The 16,033-nt window shown below is 35.5% G+C and overlaps 1 protein-coding gene across 2 annotated transcripts in view; it reads right to left on the bottom strand.

The window, feature by feature from the left end:
- DLC1 (DLC1 Rho GTPase activating protein) overlaps positions 1-16,033 on the bottom strand; it is a 219,168-nt gene that overhangs the window by 125,291 nt on the left and 77,844 nt on the right. For both annotated transcript variants that reach the window (XM_053975618.1, XM_053975619.1), the window contains one exon: positions 2,308-2,341. In XM_053975618.1, coding sequence (XP_053831593.1) covers positions 2,308-2,341 — 34 coding nt within the window. The remainder of the gene's footprint in view (positions 1-2,307; positions 2,342-16,033) is intronic.

Genomic DNA, 16,033 nt, shown 5'->3' with positions numbered 1-16,033 from the left:
GGAGTTTGCGTTTGATGTCAAAATTTACTGCTTGTTGGAAAATACATAAAATTGAAAAAATATTTAATTTCAAGGATTAAAAAATGTTGTAAACATAATCAGTAATGTGTGAACTTCTAAGCTGCTTAGGCAGCTTAGTCCATTTAAAGATCTAAATGTTTTGTTGCCTATAGGAAAACATTTGAAAATATCAAGGTATCTGGAGTCTACAGAATAGAAAGTCTTGTTAAAACAGGGCTTTATTTCTGTATATATAAAATTTCTAAACCAGGAACATTGTAATAATAACCTTTCTACTTTCTTGTATTTCTTGTTCCAGTCCCAGATGGAATAGTGTAAGTGGAAAAGAGGAACTTACAAGAGAATAGTAGTTCAAATTCTCAAAATGAGAAAAGATGTTTCACTAGAAATTTTGAGTGCATTTCTATCCAATTGTAATACAATGTCATTCAGTTGCTTTACCTATGAAATTATTAGCTTTTCCAGCAATAAAATAAACAACTTCTTTTTGTTCTGTAAGATTTTGTGATACATTTTAGTTTGCTTGTGATAATATAAACAAGAAAACTTTAGATTGTTGGTATTTCCAAATAAATATCAAAATTAGTATTTCTTTTGTTCTCTTACAGCAGACAAGAAAATATGTTACATTATTTTGAAGGCTTTTTGAAGGCTTAGGTATGTCTTTTTCATTCATGACTATAGGCAATGTCATTCTGGTGAAGTGAGAGCAGCAATGATCAAGCACTGGCAAGTTACCTTGTGAAGCATGGGATCTGACTATCTGAATGAAGATCCAGTTGCACTTAACTAAAATAACACTTCCTGCCCCTAGAACCACGAGATTAGCCCTGATCTTAATAATCATCTCCCTCATGCATTCTTAATATTGCAAAATAACTCATCATAACCTCAAGAACTCCTGAGCTGTAGAGTTAAATGAAAGCCAAAACTGATTAAAAGGCAACCACATGTTATTGTCAGTTTAGCTTGTGCTCATGTGCATGGAAATGTTAGCAAACTGACATCATGTGTCATGAAGTTCCACTTAATATTTGTAATATTAAATATAATACTGTCCACAGAAAAACATAGCACAGGAGTCTGACCAGAAAGAAGGAAAAGAGAGGCTCATATGCATATGTACAGGTTATAAAGTGTATGTCAAAAATACATTCATTTTGTATCATAACCAACACTGACATGATAGGTAGTTTTGACACCAAAAAAGTAAGCATAGATCTTTGAGTTTTATTTGAAATTAGCTACAAATGGTACGACCAGTTATAATGAGTTTGCATGTTTTGACATAATTTACAACCTCAGGAAAAGAAACACCAAATAATGCTGCCTAAGAAATCTATAAAGAAAAATCTTATTAAATATGGGTCAGAGTTTAGGAATTACTTCTCAACTTCAACAGCTAAAGTAGCAACCTCCTGAGTAGATAGCTCCAAAGTTTTTAAAGTACTGACTGTTACTGTGGACTTTCTCTGAAACAATTTTTTAACCTATTCCTCTCCCTTAATAAGCAAAAGAAAAGAAAAGAAACAATCTGAACCAGGCTAATGCAAGAAAACATCACCAATAAAAATCAGACATAAATCTGAATGCCAGGTGGAATTTAGATATTTTGAGGTATTTTTCAAGCTATATTCAAAGAACAGTATCAAATTATCAATTAAAAGACAACCAACAGCGATTCTCAAGAGAGATAGTGCTGAGTTCCCTAGTGTTTATCACAAGAATTTGACAGTGTCTAGCAGACAATCAGTAATAGAATTCACATACCAACACCAAAGCACATATAATGTTCAGAGGACACATGTAACAGAAAAGAACAGAAAAACAAATTTTCAATATTCTGGAAGTACTTAGCCAAAACAAATGTTACTATCTCCAGTGAAATACTCCAGATAACTGAAATTTCTTACCATATATAAAGATAGACAGTCAAAAGTCAAATTCAACTGACTTGAGAAAACCATTTGCATCCATGTTTGTTGATTGAGACTTCTAATAAATCATACGACATGTTAACACCAAATAACAAGTTAGCAACTACAGGAATACTGACGTGTATGGAGCAGCTGCAATTCAACTTTGTAGGACAGTTTCAAACATCCTTATTAATTACCCTATTCAGGAAACAACAGATAGCCTTTACGTAGATGTTGGTCAGATCTGTAATCCTATACGTTTGAAAGCCCACAGTTGAAGCCTGTCTTTTATCACTTAGTTAAGTAACAGGGTTTTCCAAAAACAAATACAACAAGGAAATGAGAAAATGAGTAAATATTTACTCACCAGCCTTCTCCTTCTCTGAAATAACTGGCATAGCCTGAAAGAAAAAATAATACCACTATTAAAAAATATTAGGGAGTATTTAGGGGATGCCCGTAATATTAGGGAAACTTTATGAAATCTTGAGGTAAATTTTGTGAGTGTCTAGAAGATCTGGAAAAAACTGCAGTCTCACCGTGTTAAGCACTCTGGAGAGAAACATACAGTTCCCATTGGAGAGTCTTATAAACTATCGTGAAAGTAATTACCACTAGAAAGAACTAGGAGAGAAGGGAGGAGATGGAGTTAATAAGATATTCCTATGATTACATTTTGAAATAATCATCCAAAGAACACATGATCACAAAATTCCACTGGGAAATTACTTAATAATTTTGAGGGAGGAAGACAAAATCCATGTGGCTGAAGATTAGCTAGAAATGCCAAGTCTTTCTTCTGTAGGCTCAAATATATGCTGTTCTATAATATACTAGTTTTTTACTTTTTGTGTAAATTTTCAGAGACAAGTAATAGAATTGTTTTCATATCAGCTATTATTGTTTCTGGACTTGGAAAATAGTATGAGACTTCTTTTTTTGAAATGGATGCAAATTTGCTTTCATATTATGCTTTTCTTTCAGACTAATATTTAAGAACTTTCTGAGTGCATTTTCCCTAAAAAATTAGGTTATAGATTGAATGAACAGTAAAGTGAAATTTATATGTCAAACATATAGAAAGAATTTTAAAATGTGGAGGTAGGATACAGGTAAGAAAGGCTGGATGAGAAATCGAATTGGGTATGCAGTGTATGCAGAACTGCCTCATGAGTTAAGGTATCAATTTTGCCTCCTTTTCCCTTATGTTAGCTTAGTCTTTATTCAGCAGATTTTCCTGCTGCAGATTCAAAGAAAAAGGACAAGGGGAGAGATGGACAGAAATAAACCAACCAGCTTCAGACTTGCTATAGAATTTCTCAAAACAGACTTTGAAATTTTAATTTCATTTGATTTGTTCTGTTATATACAATAGTGCTTATAGAACTTTCTGGATCAAATTTCAACAAAATTTCTATTAGAAATTCTATGTCTTAGATGATTAACATTAATATATGCCTTTTGTGATTCTTTCTGTTTCACCTGTACTCTGTCTGGCTAAATGTGCATTGGTTGATTTTGACATCCAAAGATATTACACAACCAGACTAATATTATTCAAACCAAAAATAGCCTCTTGCTGGAAAGGCATTTTCCTTGCATTATTACAAACATATATTTGTTCAGAAGAAGGACGAGTAATGCAACAAAGTCTGAGGAAACATAGACTGAGGAAAATTAACATGCCAAAGATAAATCACGGTGAGTGAATCAAGGTCTTCATTTCAAAGAAAGAAAAAGGGTATAATATATCAATTTTTATAAAAAGTTTATATAATTTTGAAAATTAGTATGTGTTTTTTTCTCATCTTTCCCACACTTAAGTGGTTTCACTGGCTAAGATAAGTAGGAAAATAAGAAAGAAAAGCTCAGATTCACTATTCACTTTAGTCCAAGAAGGAAATTTGTAAAGACAGAACTTTGTAAAGAGGAGAAGGTAAGAAATAAGCTAAGAAACAGGAAATAAAACCCCTTAATGGCACAAAAAAGAGAGAACATTAGTGTGAATCAAATGGGAGGGTCAAGACAAAAGAAGGAAAGATGGGAACATGTTAACATCACACTTTAATGTTGAGTTTTGTTAGCTAGAAAATGTATGATGGCTTCCTCTAAGAAAAGCTTAAAGAACACTGAGGTGGCTGAAGGTGTGGCAACCAAGAGTGTCTGCACTGAAATCATAAGCTGTGTCATGGAAAAGAGATAACGATTTGATGGGGAAGGTCTAAATGCAAAGCCAAGAGGAACAGCTCTGGGGAAGCAATTACAGGACTCCATGGGGATATGATAATGACAAATAGAGAAGATAATTTTCTGGTGGCTTTGTGATAGACTTGAATGGACTTTGGTTATGTTTATAATTGCACTGCGAGCCACTGGCAGTGCCTTTAGCCTGAATGAACTGTTCCTAAAATGCTGTCATAATCATTCACATCAACATGTAGCTTTTTGTTCATATTGGCTTATCAGATTTAGATATTGGTAATAATGCCATTGGTCACATCAATTTATTTCCTGGAAATATACAGTATTTATAATTGATGATCATTAATACATGCTGATGTACAATGAAATATACATTTTAGTGAATTTGTTAAATGGCAGTCTTAAAGGTTGCTAGGGTTTAATTGCAGGAAATACATAAAATCGTCAAGCCTCAGGGCAGATGTGGAAGTCACAAAATTTCTACTTCTGTTTAGTAGGATGAAGAAGCACTTTAAGTTCCAGAAAATCGAAAGGTAGAATGAGGTAGATTGCTTTCAAGTATCTGTTTTCTAGAGTGCAGTGCTTCTGAATTAAGATGTAAAGTTAGCTAAAAGTTTCATCAGAACATTCTTTTGCTGCTCAAAAACTGAAGGAAAGAAGCCTAAATGGACATAGCATTTCTTGAAAATCTAAAATAAAGTAAACCATGAGTAAATCTTGTTGAACAAGATCTCAGACAGTCCTCCTATTGTTTAGTTTTTTGTCAATACAGCTACACATGCTGCTTACATGCTGCCCAGTGGGAAAACATGCTTGTTACTTATGAGAAACGCTCTCATCTTCAGTACAGTTTTGAATTCACTGGAGACCTTCCAATGAGTTCCATATGTTCCAAATGAATTACATTCCCAGGAAGTGATTTAACATTTCTGGCAATAGAGCAATTAAACCGGATTTTCCTGCTTGACCAGATGGGTTCACTGTAACTTCACATTATTTCTCACTTTCCTCACAGAACTGAAGAACTGGACTAACAATTTCTGTATGATCAGATCATGTGTATTTTAGAAAAAAAGCAGACACATACCCTTCAAAGATTTCAACAAACGTCTGCCAAAGTCAGGCTCCTTTCTATGTTTCTAATAGATTGTGCTCTTAGCAGCACCAAGAAAGAAAAGGAAACAAAAAGGGAGAGAAATAAAGGAAAAAACTAGACCACTGCTGAAATATATTCAGCTTTGTCTTCCAAATTAGAGGATGTGATTTTTAAATTATGAAAATCTTACTTGAAATGTTATGTGAAATTTCTGTGTGCATCCTTGCTGTATTGCAACTGCGTCACTAAAAATATATTGTGTGTGCAAATGTGACTGTAAAGTGTATATAAAATGCTATAGAATTATAGAATAGTTTGGGCTAGCAGGGACATTTAGAGATTGCCCCTTTGCAATGAGCTGGGACATCTTGAACTAGATCAGGTTGCTCAGAGCACAATCCAACCTGACCTTGAATGTTTCCAGAGATGGGGCATCTACCACCTCTCTGGGCAGCCTGCTCCAGTAGTTCACCATCCTCGTTCTAAAAAAAGTCTTCCTCATATCTAACTTAAATCATCCCTCTTTTCAATACCATTGCCCTGCCAAAAATTGTGCCCTCATCTTTCTTATAAGCCTGACCAATCCCAGTCTTTCTTCAACCTTTCCTTACAGAAAAGGTACCCCAGCCCTCTCACCATCATTGTGGCCCTAGGCTGGGCTCCATCATGTCCATGTGCTTCCTGTGTTGGGGACCACAGGGCTGGACACAGTGCTCCAGGTGGGGTCTCACCAGAGCAGAGGGGAAGAATGCCCTTCTTCACCCTGCTGCCCACGCTGCTTTGGATGCAGCCGAGGACAAGTTTGGCTTTATGGGCTGAGTGCACATGGCTTGGTCATGTCCAGCATCTCCTCCACCAGCACCCCGAAGTCCTTCTTGGCAGGGCTGCTCTTGATCTGTCCATTCCCCAGCCTGCATTCCTAGTGGGGCTTGCCCAAGTGCAGGACGTTGTACTTGGCCTTTTGAACCTCATGAGTTTCCTAGGGACCCAGTCATCAAGCTGGCCCTCTGGATGGGATCCCATCCCTCAGGTGTGTCAACAACACCATTTGGCTTGGTGTCATCTGCAACCTTGCTGAGGGTGCACCCAATTCTACTGTCTGTGCTGTTGATGAAGACATTAAACCATGCTAGTCCCAGTATGAACCCCTGAGGGACACCACTTATCACTAATGTCCATAGGGACATTGACCACTACCCTCTGGATGCAACCATCCAACAAATTCCTCATCCACCAAACAGTACAACCATCAAATCCACCTATCTGAAATGTAGAGAGAAGGATGCTGGGGGACACACAAGTCAAAGGCTTTACAGAAGTTACATCTGTGGCCCTCTCCTTGTCCACTGATGTGGAATCAGTAGATTCTAGAAATCAACTAGATTGGTCAGGCAGAATATGCCCCTGCGGAAGCTGTGCTGGACATTTTGAACACATATTGGTTATTTTTCTTTAAAATTGCTGCTACCCTGAACACATAGATATTATTACCTAGTAATACCGGGTTAATTAGCCACTTCCTGTGAGTTTTATGGAGAAGATCCTTTTCTTCCAGCAAGAAAAAAATGGTGAAAATTCTTGTAAATCAAGACATAAAATAAAAAAATTTCACAAATTAAAAGTTTTGTTTGACCAAAGTAATTTTTTTTTCTGAGCTTTGAAGAATATTTTAGCAGGAAAGGGTATTAAATATGAAAAGACCCACAATTTCATAGAGAAATAATTCATTTTTGCCATGAGCAGTTCTTTGCTATGAAATCAGGCAAGTAAGAATCCATCCCCACACTCCAAATTATATTCCTTCCATTACACTGTCAGCATTCACATATTTCATCTCTGACCTTGGATAAAAAATTAGAGCCATAGTTTTCCAGAATAGAAGAGGTGTAGTCAATAAATGCGTGCAGTGTCTTGGTGGTGAAAGCAAGAAGCATCACCTGCAAAGAAGACAGATCATGTTTGGGGACAATGGTGAGGGTATGCTGGGCTGCAAGACTGCCATTGTAAAAAGCTGAGGCACACCCAGTCTAACCTGAACACGGCTTGGTTCTCCCTTAAGTGTAGGCAAAGCTAGATTATTTGTATACTGACTCCAAACCTGCAGAGAAAGCCACTACGAATAAAATAAAACTAGCTTTTGTTTTGGTTCCTTGCACTCACATAACATAAACAGCTCTATCATGAATGACTGGTTTGCAAAGGGCTGCACTAGATGGCAAATATTTGTATAAACTGGCAAGTTGTTGCAGAGGAGCATGTATCACACTATTTCTGAAATAACTATACATTATCTCTATTTATTGTTGGAATATCTCATAAACACATTGGAATGTCTCTATATTTCAATATTAAAAAAAAAGACACAGCATCTCTATTAAAAAGTTAAGAAATCCACTTTTTTTTTTTTTTTTTAATAATTACAGGAGATAAAGTGCATTTGGCATTATGCAAATCACATTATTTACTGCCATCCAATCGACAATGGATATTCTACAAAGTCCTTCCATTGTAAAGATCTGTCAGCTATTCAGCTTTTTTCAGGTATTTGAATAGAAATGCTGAGGAATTTCCTTGCTAGTGATTCAACAGGTCTTGATTTGTAAGCATTTCTTGATAATTTTGCATGAGGAGATAATATCTTTTACTATCCAGGGTGAAGGGAGAACTCCAGGGCAAAGCTTAACATATGGGTATTTGACTAGAAAGGGAAAATCCAGCCTTCAAAGGTGGCACACAATTGCTGACCTCAAGACATTATAAATACTTTACCCTATTTTTAGAATCACTTTTATGCTATTCACTTCTTATTCCTGCAATTAAAAAGCATGGTCTAAATTCTCACCTTAGAGGATGCTTCTGTTAGGAAAAATAGAGACAGTAAAAACTGTGGCTTTCACTGAAATAATTTGCTTCAAGACCAAATTGATTTCCTAATGTATAGAACTAGAAGCTTTATACTGCAATAGAAGCAGAAAAGAGATCAACCTCCAAAACCTGCAAACATAGAAAATGTTATATTTATGTTTTAGAAAGGATCTTTAATTTTAAGACCAGAAACAACCATGTAGATTGAAATATATGTCTGTTTTCCTCTTTCTACTCAACTGATCAAAACAAAAATCTAAAATCCTTTAAATATGGATGTTGTACTGAGCTTCTAACATGAAAGAAAGGAAGTGATATCAACATAATGTACAATTACCAAGGAAAGATAGTGAACCAAGTGAAATAGAGAACTCTATTTCAGTAAACAAGAAGTAGTTTGTACCTGAAAACAGGCAAAAAATGCTCAAATAGAAAACAAATTTTAAGCACTATTCAGTTTATCATTAAACAGGACTATCTTCTGTATAATCTGGAATCCTTAAATAGACTTTTAATTTTATTTTATTTAGAAAGTATGTGCCAATTTTCTTAATTTGGATAAGTAGTAACTAAAAATTAACTGGGCTGTTTTACAAAAGAAAAAAATCCATGATCATTCAGATGGTTTGGAATTGGGAAATACTGCAGTCCATAAGCAGAATTTTCCTCAGTAATATGTCCCCATTACACCAAAATACTGAATAAGTATCTCTACTGGTAAATTCTGATCTTTTGAAACCAAAGCCTTTCATGCTAATGAATCAGATTAAGAGAGTAAGCACGTAGAAAACCCTTTCAACAATTCTAATTAATTTATTGTGTCACAATATTTTAGTATTTTCATTGAACAGAAATATTAGCAATAATATAGAAAAAAAAACCCCAGTAATGATTAGTTTATCATTCAGACTTATTTACAAAACATTTTATTAAGCTGGTGGCTTTTGAAACTAAGGTGTTTTTTTTTTTTTTTCCATCTGGATGAGGAAAGAAGAAATAAAACCATCAACTTTCAGGATAGAATAGCTTTAGAAGAGGAATTTAGCAAGTTCTTTCTTTGTGGTCTTTAATTTTACTGAAGAATAGAGCGGAAGGCAATTAAAGTCCACCCAGCAATAAAGCTGCATCAACGATCTCATTTTTAAAAAGAAATTAATGTCACATTCAGATGTGTCTGGCTAAAGTTATGACAACACTATGAATTTAATTCCAGTGAAAGTGCAAAGCTGTATGCTTGCCTGCATGTGTTGTCCTCCAGTCTGTTGCATGCCTCTCTACACTTATTTTGTTTTCTGACTAGATATTTCTGTTTGCTTGAGCCTCTTTATGCCACTCAGGTCATGCACAGAGATCTCTTCTAGTTAGTGCTGGATGGTTGGCAGTTCTCCTTCCATGAGGCAATTGCCAAGAGCCTTCATTTGGGGTGGTCTGATAATTTCCTCTGTCATTCAGCTGGCAGAGTATGACTTGTTGGAATGGAAGCACAGAACAAAGATGCAGAGTAACTGCCTTGTGCTCTGTCTGGTGTTATCATAGACTTCCCAGAGATCAGGGTAAGCTCCCAATGCTCTGAAATCTGCCAGGACCACATGAAGCTGGTTCATATGACAGATAAGACAAAAGCCTATCTGCAGCTTGTCCAGACCATTAAGTAGAGTTTGGCTATAATAAAGAATTAATTTCTTTCTTTATAGGGATACTAGAGATTTCACAGCAGCATCTGGGGATTCCTGAATACCCCAAGAGTTACTGTCACACGTTTTGCGAGAAACATTTTTTTTTTCAAATTAGCAATTACTAGACCTCAACTTCTTTATATATAAGGACTCGAAATATAAGCAAAGGTTTAACTTCACAGGAGTTCATGAAAAAAGAAATTTGATTTCCACTTAAACTGCCCTTTACTTTCTGGGTTGGACATACAATACCTGAAAATGAAGTCAATTAAATTTTAATTCAATGTTAAGGAACATTTATATAACTTTTGGTAATAACAAAAATCTGTGCTTCCTTCCATTCCCCCAAACATATGTATCTCTTCCCTAAAAAAACCCATAACTTGAATGTTAACACCAAAGTTGAGATGTGACACACTATGTCTCGAACTGGAGCAGCCCCAAGAGTGCTCATGCTTTTCATCAATCACCAGCTGTTCTATTAAGATTCATTTACACAGAGAGCTTTTTCCCAAGTTCACAAGTAACTTTTTGGCGAATATTTATCTTATAAAACCTTTTACAATAACAAACATATCAATAAACCCTGCCACACTGGCAAAACTGAACCAGAAGGCATGCAGCTATATAAGACAACAGTAAAATATATTTAGTGTCTCATGTTTCACATTAGCTTCAACACCATGTAATGTCTACAAATGTGATTTTGTCTTAAAGCCCTGGATTCTGAGGAATGCTTCTATGTGGCTGACAGGAATCCTACGTGATTTCAGTTTTCACTCATCCCTTTATATATAATACTTGCAACCTTAGAACATGTTTCATGTAAATAAAAATTTCATAGTATCATGTGATGATAGAAGCTAAAATTTGTTACATGATGAATCCAAGTTACAAATCAACTGTGAGCACCTACTTGCAGAATAAAATGGAATTTAAACCAAAAAAATTTGTACAATTCCCGTCTTTCCTTAGCCTCCTCAAAGAAAACCAAAGAGTCCTTTACACTTCATGCTGAGAAAAGCAAGTCACTCTTACTAATTTTGAAGGATGCAGATATGAAAATGAGGAAGGTCACCTAGTGGCTTGCAAGTGCCAGAATCTATAACACCAATGCTGCATCTTCATGAGCTAATTGAAAAAAGCTTAGCTGTAAAAATCATCAGCTACATAAGTGAGCAATCTGATTCTAATAATCTTTCTGACACTCAGCCCAAATTCAGTGGTTGATTGCTATCTACATTTTTGTATTCCACTAATGTTTTTCTCCTGGATTCAGATATCACTGAGGTTAGCAGCCATAACTCTGCAATAGTTTCTGGAACATTATGTATGAAGGATTGGTATTTATGCTGGTCAAAGAGACCTCACTGTGCTCAGCTTTATGTTCTGCAAAAGAAAATCAGTTGTAGAGCATTGCAGCAGCTGACACCTACTGAGAGAGCAGCAACTATTGAGATTTACTAACACTGATCCTGTGTGAGTTTGTGCTCTTGAATCTCTGCAGATAATCCCAGCTGCAGAGCCTCTTCCCATTTTTAACTACAGGAGGCTATTACAACTGTTTGGAGTTCTCTAACTAAATAAATAAAAAAAGCAAATCCCAAGAAGCTAGTTTTTAAAACATGGTATGTATGTTTTGGAATGAATCTTGATGCTTACAGTCTCATGGGTATTCAGTCACTGTGATATTACTTTTGTTAGACCAGCTGGGAAAGGATCTAAAGTAGATCCTTCAGGAGGCTCTTGATCTTGAGCTTTATTTCAGGCATAAAAGAATAAATTACTACAAAAGTTATATTTCTTCTATGATGTTGAAACCTTTACTTTTTGCAGAGCCTCACAGTTCTTTGCTCAGAAAGCTGAAGAGTCACAAAAATGTGACGCTAATCGTGGGATGATAGAGACAGAAGAGGAGGAGCATGCCTGACAGAAACAGTGATGGGTTTGGGAGCATTAAGGGGGTGTTTAACTGAGGGAAAAAAGTACATCTAACTTTGCAAGGTAGCAGAGCTGAGCATAACAGAGTAAGTGTAAAACGAATGTGTTTCATTAAGTTATCACCAAACCTGATAAATGTGATAATTATCATATTTATTTTTGGTTTACTAAAAGGTAGAGAAACATAGATTAACATAAAATGCCCTACTTTATTTTACAGTGAGAAGAAAAATGACAAGCACTAGAAGCACACAAGATGACAATGGTTTTAGCTTGGGCAGGAGGTGGAGGTAAATAGGAGGGAATAAAAATTAAAATATGCTACTTGGACTTCATTTGCTTATTTGTCCATATTCTTGGAATCTCAGCTTGTTCATGCTTCAACATGCACATTAACAACCATGAGCTTAAAAAATAACCAAACACCAATACTGTGACCTTACTAAGACCTATTTCTAGGTCATTCAAGAGAAAAAGAGATGAAACAAAATGAGTTCTTTTGCTCTTTGCATACCTAGTCTGTTAACCTTTAAATATTTGTCAAAGTTTTGGAGGAGAGTCAGTAAATCAAAACCACATTTTTTTGGATGAAAAGTAGAGAATTGACATTTTAGCTCATTCAAGAATTTCTGTTTCTTTCAATATAGTCAAGTTCAAAAAAAGAAAAAAAAAGAAAATATATTGCTAGTATGAAAACAACCCAAAGACAGAAAAAAGGAAACAAAATCATGTAACAAGTAAACATGAGAACTTTTTTTTTCAGAAAAAGAAATGGGCGCTCCAAATGACTCCAAAAAAGGCCTGTGGAAAGGATGCAAAGTAGTTTTTAAAATCCATACATAAAAATGAAAGCTCTAAAAAATACCCCAAGCCCTTGAAAATCCTCTTTGGAAAACAAAAGATTCATCAGCACAGCTGTTTTATGTGTTTTATGCTAAAAACCTAATCTTTCCTTTCTTTGAGAAAAAAAAATCCAGTTATAGCCGTATCTATTTTAACATCAAAACTCTGGTAAAACTGAATATCAAATTTCCTCTGCTCAGAGCCCCCAGTACCTGGTTCTTCTGGTACAGTTAATAAATCAGAGAAATATATGTTTTGTGTGCCGTATGATTTCCTCAGCTGGAAGTACTACTGTAAGATCACTACTCCAGGTCTGTGATATGATCGACTCCTGTTACACATCTTCAGGGACTTTTAACACCTTGTTTAACTGAGTAATGCCTGACCCAACCTCTCCTAGTACACACCTACATGGAAAGACACCAGCACAGACAACATATACATTACATGTCTTCCATCTCTGCAGTAATTCCATTTTAGTCTGCCAAGCTAGGATCTCTGCTGCCATAAAAACGCAGAAACCAAGGGAAATACATCTGGGATATTTTGCACATGCTGCTGACAAATTTAAAAAACCTGGGAGGAAGGAGGAGTTTTGCGACTGACTGCAGGAGATTCTGGGTTCCATTCAACACCTTAATAATCAGCTATATGTGCTGCAGGTTAAAGTTAGGATGAGCTTACTGCATGGGTAACATGGCAGAGTAGTTATTCCTTTTCTTAGAGCAAGACTACTGGTGATAGCCATGGTCTGCCCCTAACACATCAATAGTAGTCTGAAAATCTTTTTTGCCGCTTAAAAATCTTATAAACATCTAATTATTCTCATCTTTAAAATGTGAATAATAATGCTTTAACAGTAAAAGAAATGTTTGGGGGCTTTCAAGTGCCTGAAAAACAATTCTGCAAATATTCTGATTGTCATGATAGACTTTTCTATGCTTCATGCATAAAAGTGTAGTATATTGCAGGATTAACACATAAAAAAAGTTAATTCATCTTATTTTTGAACATATACACCTTTTTCTTACAATTACTAAGCTTTTCTCTTCTAAATGATCCAGCATGCTTTGTATTTCTGTAGCTTGCATTCTGATATCAAAACGTTTTCCAGTAGGAAGTTCCATATTTTAGTTCAACTGTTTATAAGACTTTGATTTTTAGCGAGACTTAGAGCGAGAGTAAGAGTAGACACAGCTCCATATATCACTGTGATGTATAGAAATTATATTGAAATTTTTATTTTATTTAACATGTATAATAATATTGTAATTAAAGAATGGCCAACTAGAGCTTGTGAAGGATATGCTTTGTCTGAAAAATCCTTATTTTATAAACTCTTATATGAGGTACTTAAAAGTTGGAGATGATTCAATACTGCCATTCATTTATCTAACATAAATTCCAAACATTTTTGTTTTCTATACGTTATACATTTCTAATTCATGGGAAAAAAGAAATTGTTACTGATAAGAGCACAATACAGAACTCTAGTAAGTGAAGCCTCAAGTTGGGGTAACCTGGCTCATGATCTTCCTATCTGTGTTGTGTCTATTTCCTTTTTAAAGACACAATTCTATGTAGGCACATATGGATAAGCATAAAAGTTAATAAAAATCTACTCTTAAAACACAGGATTGCTATCAAAAATTTACTAATTGCTACATTTACTATGAAGAGAGCCCTTTTAAACTCCTTTCTTTTCCAGAAGTTCTAAAATTGTTCTTCTTTCAGGGTTGCTTTATTTATTTTGTTCTGAATTTTATTTTTGGTTTCTGAGCAAAGAAGTATCTCATCAATGTCTGTGTTCCCACGCTATTCCCATGAAAATCTCACTCAGGCGTGCAGATGCACTGCAGATCCTGAGAGTACTAAGAGGGTCCAATTCTGTGAAGTGCTGAGCATTTCCTGAATTTCCCCAGGATCATGACTTACTAGTACAGTTTCCTCCTGAATTTTTCCAACTTTCCCAAACTTTGTGTGGCATATTACAAAAATGTAGCTCACAGTTTCTAAGCTTTCAAAACCTTCCAGAGGAAAACAGCACACAAAAGTCCAAGTATAATTTTGCCTTTCATACCAATACCAGTTCCCTGAGGAGAGTTTGAATTATTCTGTATTTTAGTTAAGAGGGACTATTACAAGTATGAAGCATTTTCTGCCAATACACTTTTGACTGAATCTTATGTTCACACTCAACTCTTCTAGAACCAATTTTTCACAAGCAGTTAAAAATCCTGATCACTACAATAGTGCAAAAAACTATAAAAGGCTGCAAATCCCATTTCATCACTCAAAAAGAAGAGGTGCGTTTTTAAAAGCAGTTAGTCTGCTGACTGGTGGAGTAGATTTATGACAAAATAGCTGTATTTCATATAAAAAAGATTTTGTGGAAAGATTTATATGAGTAAGAGAAATATAAAATTTTGTATCCACCCATCTTAATCCTTAGTTTGTAAAATGTATATTTAAATTACAGGCTGGCTACATGAAGGGTAGATATCTCTTTAAAAAAAAACTTTTCTTTCTTGTGTCTTGGCAGCAAAGTAAGCAGAAACATGGCTTAATGAAAATAAACCGTCCAACCAACAAACAAAACAACAACACTGTACCAATTCTTGTATAAGTGCCTGTTTTTCATTGGAAAGAATGGGAGAATGCAATACCCTTGGCCACCCATGTACTTTAGACCTTCAAACTGTTTGCGACCTGAACTCAGTTCAGGAACGAATGGGCTGTGCATGCAGTAAGTTGCAAAACTTACTGTATCTCTCAAAACAGCAGTAAAAAATGAAAGTTTTATTTAAATTTGCCTGCTTTTTAAGTAATTTAGTGATAGCTGTGATAAGCTAACCCACAGATAAATTAGATCAAGATTTTTCAATCTGCCTTTTTAATGCCTATTTCTCCATTGTTTTGTACTTCTAGTCTAGTCAAAATTTGCATCACTCTGATCACTTTTCGTAATCAAATCCTACTCCCTAACCTCACAATCTCAACATGATTTAGAAAAGAGAGGAACATCCAGATGTGAGGACCCAACAGGCTAGGGACTATTTAGAGAAACTAAAAGTATTCTAACCTGTGAGACTAAAGGAAATCTACCCAGCGTGCTGAAAGAAATTGCTGATATGATTGCAGGGAAACTTACATCAGTGGAAAACCATGACAGCTCTGGGGTGTTCCTGATGGCTGAGCAAGACTTACACCTCTATTCAAAGGAGGCAAAGAAGCAATGACTCTAAGCTTGTAAGCCCATCTTAGACCAGGGAAAGACCACAGAGCAGACCTTGGAATCCATTACCAGACATGAGTCGCAGGAAGGCAATTTTCTAAGAACAAATCATCCTTGACCAACCTGATTTATCTTTCAAGATGTAATCATTGGCTACATGGACAAGTAGAGAGCAGATAATATACCTTAACTTTCGTAAGATTTTCTACAGTGTCTCCCAAAGCAGCCTCATTTA

Source organism: Vidua macroura, chromosome 4 (genome assembly GCF_024509145.1).
Source record: "Vidua macroura isolate BioBank_ID:100142 chromosome 4, ASM2450914v1, whole genome shotgun sequence".
In the NCBI taxonomy this organism is placed as follows: Eukaryota; Metazoa; Chordata; class Aves; order Passeriformes; family Viduidae; genus Vidua; species Vidua macroura.
Note: the sequence above shows the minus strand (reverse complement) of the source record. Positions and strands in the feature narration are given on the sequence as shown.